The following is a 12015-nucleotide window of genomic DNA, read 5'->3' as shown; positions in this document are numbered from 1 at the left end:
TCCTCGTGGATTCGAGGAATCTCTCTGAGGAGTCCAAAGAAGCTTAGTGGATTTGGAGTAATTATCCCCTTGAGGAAGATGGTGATCAACCTCATCACGCTCATCCCTACGTCAGTTTGTTATTAGAGCAAGGATTCCCCTCGAACCGATGGCAAATAACGATGGTATGGAGTAAAATCTCGTGGACGGTGATCTAGGAATTCATTATCTTTTGAAAAGAATGAAAGATTTCCATCGGAAGAGTCAGTTAACCATGCAAGGCTGCAGACAACCCTCGACCGTCTAGTGGATACGCTAATTCCTCCCCAAGCCCAAGGCGATGCTCAACCATCCATGGTTGCTTACGACACAACCCTGATTTTCATAGAGCATTACCAGCGGTGAATTATAGGGCTTACCCAGATGATTTGAGCTTTAGCGACGAGGACGGCTTTGCTCGACGACCAGTCCATGAAGGCGATCTCCTAGACCATTCTGAAAGAGATTATCGAGGTAAGGACAGACTTCCTAGTTTTAATGGCTTATCATTCTGAAAGAGATTATCAAGGTAAGTACAGACTTCCTAGTTTTAATGGCTTATTACGTATATAAAATTTCCTTGATTGGCTAGCCGAAGTAGAACGATATTTTGATTACATGGATGTGTCAAAATATAAAAAGGTGAAATTAGTAGCGTTCAAATTAAAATTTGGTAATTCTGCATGGTGGGAGGAACTACAACTCTCACATGCCCAACAGAACAAGGTGTCCATCTCATCATGGCCGCAGATGAGAAGCCTTCTTTGATCATGAATCCTCCTTAATGATTATGAGCAGGTATTATTCTAGCAATACTAAAATTATTGGAAAGGGAATATGTCACAGATTACACCAAAGGATTCCATCGTTTAACGACGCGGAATGACTTATCAGAAATTGAATTGTAAAAAGTAGCACAATTCATAGGTGGATAATGATCAACGATTTAGGATCGAGTTCAAATGCACCAGGTCAGGACTGTGGATGAAGTGGTTCAGTTAGCAAGTTGGGTAAACACGCAGCTTGCAAGCATCCCTATTCAGTCTTATCCTTCAACTTGGCCCCCCATGACGAGTCTCATACAAGATTCAGTGCTGACTCGAGGAAAAGAACCATTAAGAGGATGTCATCAACCTTCTACAACCGTAAATCGTAACACGGGGAGCAGCCCATCTAGGCCTCAACATGTAACACCCACAATAGCGGGCTCAAGTAAGATTCCAAATCCTTACGGTCGGCAAAGGCCGAACAATTGTTACCTCTGTGGTCAATCAGGCCACTTATTAAACACACATCCTCAATGCCCCACAGCCCACTTGACCATTAATGAAGGGGGCACTGAAGGTGATACTGTATAAGAAGACCCTGGCTTTGATGAATATGAATAAGACACTGAGGATGGAGCCGGTGATGAAGAATGGACGGCCAAGGTCATGACGAATCCTTGGTCGTGAGGCAATTACTATATACTTTAAGGAGTTACATTCATAGCGGTATAGTATATTTCGTACGTGGTGTATCGTCAATGGCAATGTCTGTGATGTAATCATAGACAGTGGTAGTAGCGAGAACATCACGTCAAAAGTGATTGTGGACAAGTTGCGGTTACTTACGACAAAGCATCCTTCCCCTTATTCAATTGACTGGATAAAAAAGGTGAACAAGACCAAGGTAACTGAAAAATGCATTGTCTTATTTTCAATTGGTAAAAATTATAAGGATTAAGTACTTTGCGATATGGTCAATATGGAAGCATGCCATATGTTACTCGGTCGACTATGGCAGTCAGACCGTGATGCGACCCACCGAGGATGAGACAATGTTTACGTCTTTGTCAAAGACAGTCAAAAGATGATCCTTGCCCCTATGGCACTTGAGAACCACCCTGAAGCTTTTAAAGTGGAGGGAAGTTTCCTCCTCGCCATTCAAAATTTCATGAAGGAATCGAAGGAAACCGATGAGGTATACGCTGTAGTGGTAAAGGGTGAGGATTCGAAGCCCTTAAACATTCCCCCAAGTTTAAGGCCATCAATGAATGAATTCAAGAAAATTTGACCCTACGAGTTACCCGATGGATTGATCCCATGCGAGATATCCAACATCACATAAACCTCATCTCTTGGGCAAGCCTACCCAACTGCCCTCACTATTGGATGAGTCCGAAAGAGTGTAAGATACTTCAGGGGCAGGTGAAGGAATTGATCCGTAATGCTCTTGTAACACCCCGAAATTCAAGGACCGAGTAGCTACTTGGCCACCGAATTTTCGAGTAACATGTGTGCAATAATGAGTCACAAAAGCATACAGTTAATCAGGTATTAGCAAGCAATGATGAATTAAGTTAAGCATGTTTAATCACTAATCTGATAAATAAGTTTCAAGTGCCACTAACCAAATAAAGTTCCATCATAGATTCATATCCACATGACAACTTAATAAATTCAAGTAGTAGTCATCTAGGGATCCAATCCCATACACTCATCATACCCCAAAATGATCTGGGCTCTGGCCCAGTCCTGCCGACATTCACCTCGCTAATATGCCCCCCTAAACTCCTGGTAGTACGCCCGCTCCTCATCGTCGTCAGCACCGACATCGTCCAATGCGTGTTGCTCTAGGGTACCTGCATCTATATTGGGTTCTGGTTGGTGTTTTAGAACACCGTCCCAGACTGGGAGTGAGTGATCAATTCAGTGGAACCATTAGCAATAGGCATACGAATTATCATGCATAAGATACTGTTGTTAATGCAAATGCATGGTAATGATATGATACATGCTCTTCTCAAACCAACACTCCCTTAAGTGATGACATCTCACGTTTGCAATGAACCAACACTCCCTCAAAGCGACCTCGATTACATAATCGCCAAAATAATAAATGAAATGCCCTGGAACATGTTAGCCAGGTTAATTAGTTAAGTTCATTCATTTAGCAGGTTGGAAAAACCAAAATACCCTAATAGAGTTATTACCCTTACCCGATCGCACGGCTCAAGGGCCGTGGTAATGTGACTCTCGTGATCCTTAGCCCTATATTGGGATCATCAATCCCAAAAAGTAGTGTAAATATAGAAATAGATTGAGACTTAAATGTCTTACTCGTGGTCACTATAAGGAGGTAATCACTCCATCACAGGCCGATAACATGGGTACAGTGTCCCATACCACCGTCCCAACTCACAAGTTTAAGTGCTTAACAAACAATAAGGGGAGGCTCATCACCCCAGCGTAGGCCGACAGCACGAGCATTGTGTCCTATAGCATCATCCCGGGCTCATTAGACTTTGTGGGTTGTAATTACGGTTAATAATGGGCGCAATGGTCTTAGGGTACTTCAAGTTCATACAGCTTGATCAAACATGGTTAATTACAAGGATGGTCAACTAGTAGTCAATGTGCCCCGATGGGCTGAACCGTAACTAATCATCCAGAGAACACTGCCTCACGTAGTCCAACAACGGCCCACAATCTATGGTTCAACTATTCGGGCCAGATTTAGTCATGGACAAGTCCAACAAGAACTGCCCAAGAAATTCTAGGTAATCGGCCGATCCATAGGGGAATATGCAACAATTCATAACAAAACATGGATTCCTTGGATGTAATTCATATATAGCAGTACAATTTCCGTATAATCAATACATGGACAGTCACACACAAAGTTCTACTCAAATTTACAGGTTCTACATAACATATTCTAGCCAATACAATTACATGGACAGCCATATAACGATGCACCAAAATAAATCTTCCACATGTCAACATACATCATATAATTCAGCCATACATTGAAAATCCAGATAAGTGACTCGACCAATCAGCCAATCCAAGACATTTTATGCCTTCATTCAAGCATAATTAATCACTAGTTCAGAAAATCAAGGACTCAAATACCAAATAGCAATTTACAACACTTCATATCATCATGTTAGGCATAGTTAACACCAAACTAGGAAAAGAAGAATTAACTAGCAACAATTTGGGGAAATCCACAATTTCGTATCCAACATGGCATACAAATTTTTCAATCAATTATTTGGGGGTTTGGGGCCGAATGCCCTTCCATGATTTCATCAATTTCTAATTCATTACCCTACTTATACCATTAAAGGGAAAATTCAGCCACATGCACTAACATTCACCAAACAAGTTCATTAAACCTATACTAAGCACGATAATCGGTCACTTAAAGGTAATGGTCCTCACCTATTCTTAGTCAGAGGTTACTGAGATGGTTCTAGCGACGCTGGGTCTACAAGCTCAAGGTGCTGGGTCCTTGCATTGCATAGAACGGTCAATAATTATATGTATATTGTGAAAATTTAAGTAAATAGAGTGTATGATCCTAGTTTACCTTATATGGGTTGGAATTCCTTTTCTCCAACGACGGAGCACGACGAGGAGTTGCCGGAGGAGGAGAGGATGTTGAGATTTCCCAAATTAGAGCACCGAGACTACATACAAGCACAATGGCCCCTTTATCTCTCCTGCTCTCTCTCTCTCTCAGTTGAGAAATGGGGTTTGAGAGAGAGAGGGCAACTCTTTTATATGCCTAGAATTATTTCAGCTAACCCTGAGGTTTTGGGTAATTCTCCAAATAGTCAAGTGGGGCCCATATCAGTTTATTAGAGCTACTCTGGGCCCCTAACCTATCTGATTGTGCCCCATGGGCCGATGAAGGGTTGGGCAAAGTTTGATTACAAACGGATGTGGGGTTTTGCCGCAGCGGCCCAATTCGCAATTAATGGTCACATCCCACGATCAATGGCCAAATTTTGTAAGCAAGGGTCGAGAATTATTTCCAACCTTCGGTATGAATTTAGAAAAGATCCTATGGCTAGAACGGCTAGATTTACAGACTCAAGCAGCAGGGCTATTTGATTTAGTTTTAGGATTTAATTTCTTTAGCCTAAGCAACTTGCGGTTTGCAAGTGCTGGTGGGGCAGCATCGATTAACCATTTCTTAGTGTCTTCAGGGCCTGGCGTTCGCGTGGGACCACAAGCCCAGTGAGACCTAAGGCCTGACATAATTTTGAAATTTTTGGACCTTCCTCGGGTTATACACGGCCCGTACGGACAACTGCCAAGTATGTCTCAGCCGCCTGGCTCTACGGCCCATGCTAGGCCCGAGCACGATTTGATTTAATCTTGTTAGTGGTTAAGTTTGAGATTAATTAGTCCATAGTAGGCCCATACGTGCGACTGAATTATCCGATCCTGTGTCAGTTCGCACGTGCGCCTCAGGACACTGTTCCCTTTTTGGATGGGGTGTTACAATCTATCCCCCTCATAAAAATTTCATCCTCGAAATTTGTACCTGTTCATATTGCTTAAGCACGTTGAGATAGTATTTGCGCACTTCAACTTCGGTTTCCCAAGTGGCTTCTTCTTCTCCATGGTGCGTCCATAATACCTTCATGAGCGGAATTACTTTATTTCGCAAAACTTTCTCCTTCTTGTCCAAAATCCTGGTGGGATTAAGAAGATACGTGGTATTGTCCTTAGTTCCACGTGCTCCCACCGAATAATATGTGAAGGATCTAGAACGTACTTCTTGGGCATGGAGACGTGAAATATATTATGCACACCAACGAGGGGAGTAGGCAAAGCTAGACGATATGTAACCGGTCCTATCTGATCCAAGATCTAGAAAGGGCCGATATATCGTGGGGTAAGTTTTCCCTTCTTACCGAAACATAAAACTCCCTTCATTGGTGAAATTTTTAGAAATACATGGTCTCCTGCTTCGAACTCCAAATATCTTTGCTTATATCTGCATAACTTTTCTGCCTTCTCTGGGCCGTTAATAATTGTTGTCTGATAATTTCGATCTTTTTAGTAGTCATCTGTAATATTTCAGGTCCCAACAAACTTTTCTCACAAACTTCAGCCTAGTATTGTGGAGCTCGACACGGGCGCTTATATAAGGCTTCATAGGGTGCCATGCCAATGTTAACTTGGAAACTATTGTTGTAGGCAAACTCGACATAAGGGAGACACTCATCCTAACTATCTGAGAAATCAAATGTACACGCTCTCAATATATCTTCTAATATTCGAATCACCCGTTCTATCTATCCATCAGTCTAAGGTGAAAAATGGTGCTGAACTTCAACTTGACTCCCATGGCGTCTTATATTCAGGGTCCAGATTGAAGTGAATTGTGTGTCTCGATCTGACACAATTTCCAAAGGAACACCATGAAGTCAAACTATCTCTTTGATATATAATCTGGCTAAGTCATCTGTGGAGTATAAAGTTCGGATAGGGAGGAAGTGAACTGATTTAGTCAACCGGTCTACAATCAACCAAATTGAGTCATGCCCTTTCTTTATTTTGGGAAAACCCGAAATGAAATCCATGAAAATGTAGTCCCATTTCAATTCAGCGAGTAGCATGGGCTGTAGGAGACCTGACAGTCGACGATGTTCTGCCTTGACCTGTTGACATGTAAGGCACCAAGATACAAAGCCCGTTATCTCTCTCTTCATGTTGTCCCACCAGTAATTACGTTTAAGGTCCTGGTACATCTTAGTACTTCCAGGGTGCATGACAAGATTGGAGTTATGGGCCTCAGCTAGCAGTGTTTCCTTCAGCTTAGGATGATCTGAGACACAAAGACGGCCTTGAAAGCGTAAGCCTCCATCAGTGCTGATTCTCCATTCGAAATCACTTCGAATGAGCACAAGTTCTCTCATCTTTAACAATAATTCATCGCCCCTTTAGGCCTCAATGATCTGAACATGTGCAATGACTTCATATGGTTCTTCTATTCTTAATTTCATCTTGAAGGCTCGCATGAACTTTACCATATTCTACTCTTCTACCATTAATGGAGCTGCAAATTCTACAGTATTCTTTCAGCTCAAGGCATCTGCAACTAGATTGGCTTTACCAGGATGGTAGGAAACCTCGAATTTGAAGTCTTTTAAGGTCTCCATCCAACGTCGTTGCCTCATATTTAAATCTCTCTGGGTGAAGATGTACTTGAGGCTCTTGTGGTCATAAAAGAGTTCAAATTCTTCCCCATACAGATAGTGTGTCCATATCTTTAGGGCAAATATGACCGTGACTAGTTCAAGATCGTGAGTGGGGTGGTTCTCTTCACTTCCTTAATTGTCGAGAAGAATAAGTAATAACTCTGTCCTTCTGCATAAAGATGCTACCTAAACCCACACGAGATGCATCGATAAAAATGACGTACTTAACCCCTTGCTCAGGTAGAACAAGAACTGGGGCGAAGGTTAACCTTTCCTTCAATTCCTCAAAGGCCGCTTCTGCCTTTTCATTCAAAGCAAACTTGAGGTCCTTTCGGGTAAACTGGGATAATGGTCGGGCAATCTTTGAGAAATCTTTGATGAATCGGCAGTAATATCCCGCCAATCCTAAGAAGCTTTTAACTTCTGTAATTGAGCTCAGTCGCTTCCAGTCTTGTATTGTTGCCACTTTAGCCAAATCCGCGGAGATGCCTCCTTTAGACACCACGTGGCCCAAAAACTTCACTTGTTCCTTCCAGAAGTCTCATTTTTGGAATTGAGCGTACAGCTTGTTTCGTTTGAGTGTTTCTAGGACCGCTCGCAGATGTTCTTCATGTTCCTTGCGACTCTTAGAATAAATTAGGATGTCATCTATGAACACGATGACAAACCGGTACAGAAAAGGTCTGAATACTTTATTCATTAGGTCCATGAACACAACCGGCGCGTTTGTGAGTCTAAAAGGCATAACCAAGTACTCATAGTGCCCAAAGCTGGTCCTAAAGCCATCTTCAGCACATCTTTAGGTCTAATCTGCATTTGGTGGTATTCAGATTGCAAATCGATCTTTAAGAAGTACTGGACACCTCTCAATTGGTCGAACAGGTCATCAATTCGAGGCAGGGGGTATTTGTTCTTTATGGTGACCTGATTCAACCTTCGGTAGTCAATACACAAATGCAGGGAGCCATCTTTCTTTCTCACGAATACAACTGGGGCTCCCCATGGAAACACACTGGGTCAGATAAAACCCACTTCCAACAACCTATCAATTTGAAGTCGAAGCTCCTCCATTTCATACGGAGGCATCCGATAGGTTGGGAGAGAAATGGGCGCAGTGCCCGGCACCAAATCATTGGTGAAGTAAATCTCCTGCCAGGGAGGAAGTCCTGGAATATTCTTAAACACATCAACGAAGTCACTTACTATGGGGGTACGAGTTAATGAAATATCTTCATGATCTTCTTTTAGCGAAGCATAACAGAGGACTCGTTGTGGGTAGCCAACCTGAACTACGAACGTAAAGGGAGAGCTACCATCTTCATATATAGTCACCATTCGATCCTCGCAATCAAGCTCAGCTCTCATTGTGGAGAGCCAATTCATTCCCAGGATTATGTCATAGTAGAAGACCTTCATGACTATGAGATCCACGTGTATCCTTTTTCTTCCAAAGTCTACGGGACAACCTCGGCAAACGGATGTAGCTTCGATGAATGTTCCGATTGCTGCTATAATTCTTACTCCCTACATGGGAGCAGTTGGTAGTCCTAAACTCTTGATATTTGTGGATGATATAAGTGAAGTTGTGGACCCAGTGTCCACAAGAAGAAATACGGGAGTACCTTGAACATGGGCCATAACCTCAAATGTTGCAGGAGTAGTCATGGCTGCACCAACACCCTCGGCTGTCAAAGCATGAACTTGTGTATGCTAAGGTCGGTTGAGATGATATGTAGGTCAAAATGGTAGCCTAATCTAAAACATCGGCGGCCTACGTGGTTGCTACGATGGGCCTGCAGCACATTGAGGGGGTGCAAGCGATGCTAGCTACTGCAAACGGCTCATGCGCTGTGGGGGTATATATCTGTGATCTCTCATTCTTGAAAAATAGTAGGCCTCTGAATGGCCCACCTTCCGACAATACCCACACACTCAGTCGAGATGAGCGTGAGTGGGTGAACGAGGCATGTGTTAGGGAGGCGGATTGGGTGGCACTCTCCTTCCTAATGAGGACGAGGATTGTCCTCCAGTTCTTCCTTGGGACTCGGCTTATATACGTGCTCGAGAAACCCTTTCACCATCCTACTCTAACCGCAGGGACATCTCCATTAGTTCTGCATTAGTTCGAATATTTGTACAGCACATTTTCATACGAATCCCGGCTCTTAAACCCTCAGCAAAATGCCTCATGTGAGTCTCTTCGTTGGCCACAATTTTCAGAGCATATTGAGATAATTCGATAAACCGATTTTCATATTCTGCCACCGACATACCTCCCTGCTGAAGGCGCAAGAATTCATTCTCCTTTTCTCTACTGTAGGTATGTGGGAAATACTTTTAGAAGAACTGTGTCTCAAAGTCCTCCCATATCCACACAAAATTTTCAGGGATTGTTCTTAATACGCTGTCCCACCAAACGTCAGCTTCCTTCTCGAATAGGTAGGATATTAACTCCACCTGCTCGGCTTCCGAGTAATGAAGAGGCCGGATCGCTTTTGTAACTCAGTTTAGCCAACTCTCGGCCTCCTCGAGTTTGTAAGTACCGGCAAAAGTAGGTGGTCTTAACCTTTAGAAGTGCTCGAAAATGTTGTATGGCGCAGCTGACGTTCCGACTTGACCTGATGATGGTGCATACATATGATGGGCCATTGCTCCCACCAAGGTATGCAATGACTGTTATTGTTGTTGCATCACATGCAACATTTGCTCCATAGTGCCCCCAACTAGGGTGGGTCGATGCACAGAGGTCTCGCCCTAGATTTGTGGTGCCTCTGGGAGTTGGTTCGGCATTTCATTGTCTATGTCAATTTGACTGGCTCCGCCTTGATTAGGGGGCAGTTCATTTAGGGTGAGCCGCCCACAGTCCTCTCTCCCACCCAAGGCTAGGCGGACAAGATGGCTGTCGCCTTGGGGCCTCATCGTCCTGAAAGATAATTTCTTAACATTTAGGCACCAAACATCCACAGACATATTGTACAATATTTATGGAGTTAAAGCAATATCATTCGGGCACCATTAGTTCTTTAAACATTCCATATATTACTTAATAAATGTAGTTTCATGTATTTTATTAAACAAAATTTGTCATTGTTACATATGCTATGGCATTACATGTGCAATGACAGAGAACGCATGATTTTTAACTAAATAGAAGAACTTCAACATTCACAACCCCAAATAACCAAACTAAGCTTATCCATGGCTATTACAAAAAGAAAGAAACAAACACATACTACACTCCCAATCCTCCGACTCTGGTGAAGCTAGAGGTGCTCCCTTATCTTGCATGCAGCACAGGGGGGATTTCAAAGTGCGAGACATTTTCTTAAATTTCTTCTTCAAATATTCCTAGTTTTCCACCACCTTGGCCAGGGTCTCTCGCTCGTTATGGGTGGTAGGAGGCTCCCAGTCGAAGTCTTGGGCTTCCACTTCTTCTTCCTGTTCTTCATCCTCACTTTCCTCTTCTATCTCATCCCCTATCTCCTCCAGTTGGGCCATACGCTGCTTGGGGCCCATCTTCATATTGTTGAGGGTGTTTTCGTTGATGAAGTGGATAGGGGCGAGATCATGCAGGTGCAGTCTGAACTCAAAACTATGGGCAATTTTACAAATCATTTGGCCAAATGGGAGGGACTGATCCTCCCGAATAGATTACGCCGCCTTCACAATCTGGGTCAAGACAAGAGTGGGTAGGCACACCTTATCTCCATATCTTAACCAGTACAGGAAGTCTACCATGAATCTAGTGCACTCCATGCTGTTGCTCGACCTGGGATACACATTATACATGCATATATGGTGGAGCAGGCGATAGTCAAGAGTCATGTGCGTCATTTTGAGGTTGTTCTCTTGCCTTCATTCAATGAGTCGGCTGCATAGGAAACACGCGGCAATCTCTCTCTTGCCTCTCAGTGAGATTAGTCTCATTGGCATGAACAATGCTGCGCTCCACTCCCATAATGTGGGCAATAACATCTACATCAACCCTGGCTTCCTGTCTGCCTAGGGAAATGATAAACTGGAGAGGTTCAAGGTTTGAGTCCTTCATGTGTGTGTAAAAAGTTCACATAAAGCCCCCACTAGTGTGAGAGTTTCCTTCAAATACAGGACCCCAACCATTTGCCAGAAGGTGGTCGATCACTAGATATTCTCCAAATAGCCTCTCATTCACATGAGCTTCAAAAATAACCTTGCATTGACAGAACTTACCGAGCTCAACGCCCACAGGTAGAGACCTCTCTATAGGGATTTAGGGATCAAGGTCTCGCTTTGACCTTCACTCAGTGCTCGAACTCGCATCGGCACTCATCTTCTTCTTGGAACCGCTTGAATGGCTTGACCTGGCTTCGTCCGGGGCCGCTTGCTTCTTTCTCATGAGGGAAAGGAGCATAGAAATGGAGAAAATGGAGGTTACCACCTCAAAGAAGGCCATGAAGGTGGAAAGGTGTATGGAATGGAGAGATTTCATGGAGATGAAGGTTATAGGACCTTAGAAATGGAATTTTGTGCCCCGATGAGAGAAGTTTGAGATGTGTAGGGAAGATTTAAGAAGGTTAAGATTAAGGGGAGGTAAAAAGGGAAGCATGCAAGAAAGAAAGAGGCCCTATAAGCATGAAGAAAGAGATTTGAGAGTGAAAGAGGGTTTAGGAGTGATTTGGAGGAGTGAAAATTGTTTAGAAAAGGGTAGAAAGGAGTAAAATGGGGTGTTGGGCCATAAAAAGGGGACCCCCACACGTGGGAGGGACCCGCATGTCGGGCTAGCGGCGGTGCGCCAACAATTTGGCCGTTCCGCCGCCCCTCTTTGGAGGTTTTGGCAGTGTCGCCACCATTCGGTGGTGGTCACCCCCTGGGGTTTGTGTTTTCACTCCGTGGGACCCCCTAGGTCCCCCTAAATGTATCTGTTACATCTCTAAGTTGAGTATGGTGCATGTACTACTGTCCAGGGGCTGTTTTCTACCTAAATGGGAGTTCGTAAGCTAAGTACACTGGCTCAGGTGGTTTAGATTGATATAGAC

General features: G+C 43.6%; 1 protein-coding gene across 1 annotated transcript in view; it reads left to right on the top strand.

The window, feature by feature from the left end:
* LOC131244137 (uncharacterized) overlaps positions 1-6926 on the top strand; it is a 41555-nt gene extending 34629 nt beyond the window's left edge. The window contains exon 2 of the mRNA XM_058243790.1: positions 6813-6926. Coding sequence (XP_058099773.1) covers positions 6813-6926 — 114 coding nt within the window. The remainder of the gene's footprint in view (positions 1-6812) is intronic.
* The last annotated feature ends 5089 nt before the right edge of the window (positions 6927-12015 follow it).

This window comes from Magnolia sinica, chromosome 4, assembly GCF_029962835.1.
Source record: "Magnolia sinica isolate HGM2019 chromosome 4, MsV1, whole genome shotgun sequence".
Taxonomy (NCBI): Eukaryota; Viridiplantae; Streptophyta; class Magnoliopsida; order Magnoliales; family Magnoliaceae; genus Magnolia; species Magnolia sinica.
The sequence above is the reverse complement of the archived record's forward strand: the minus strand, read 5'-3'. Positions and strand labels throughout refer to the sequence as shown.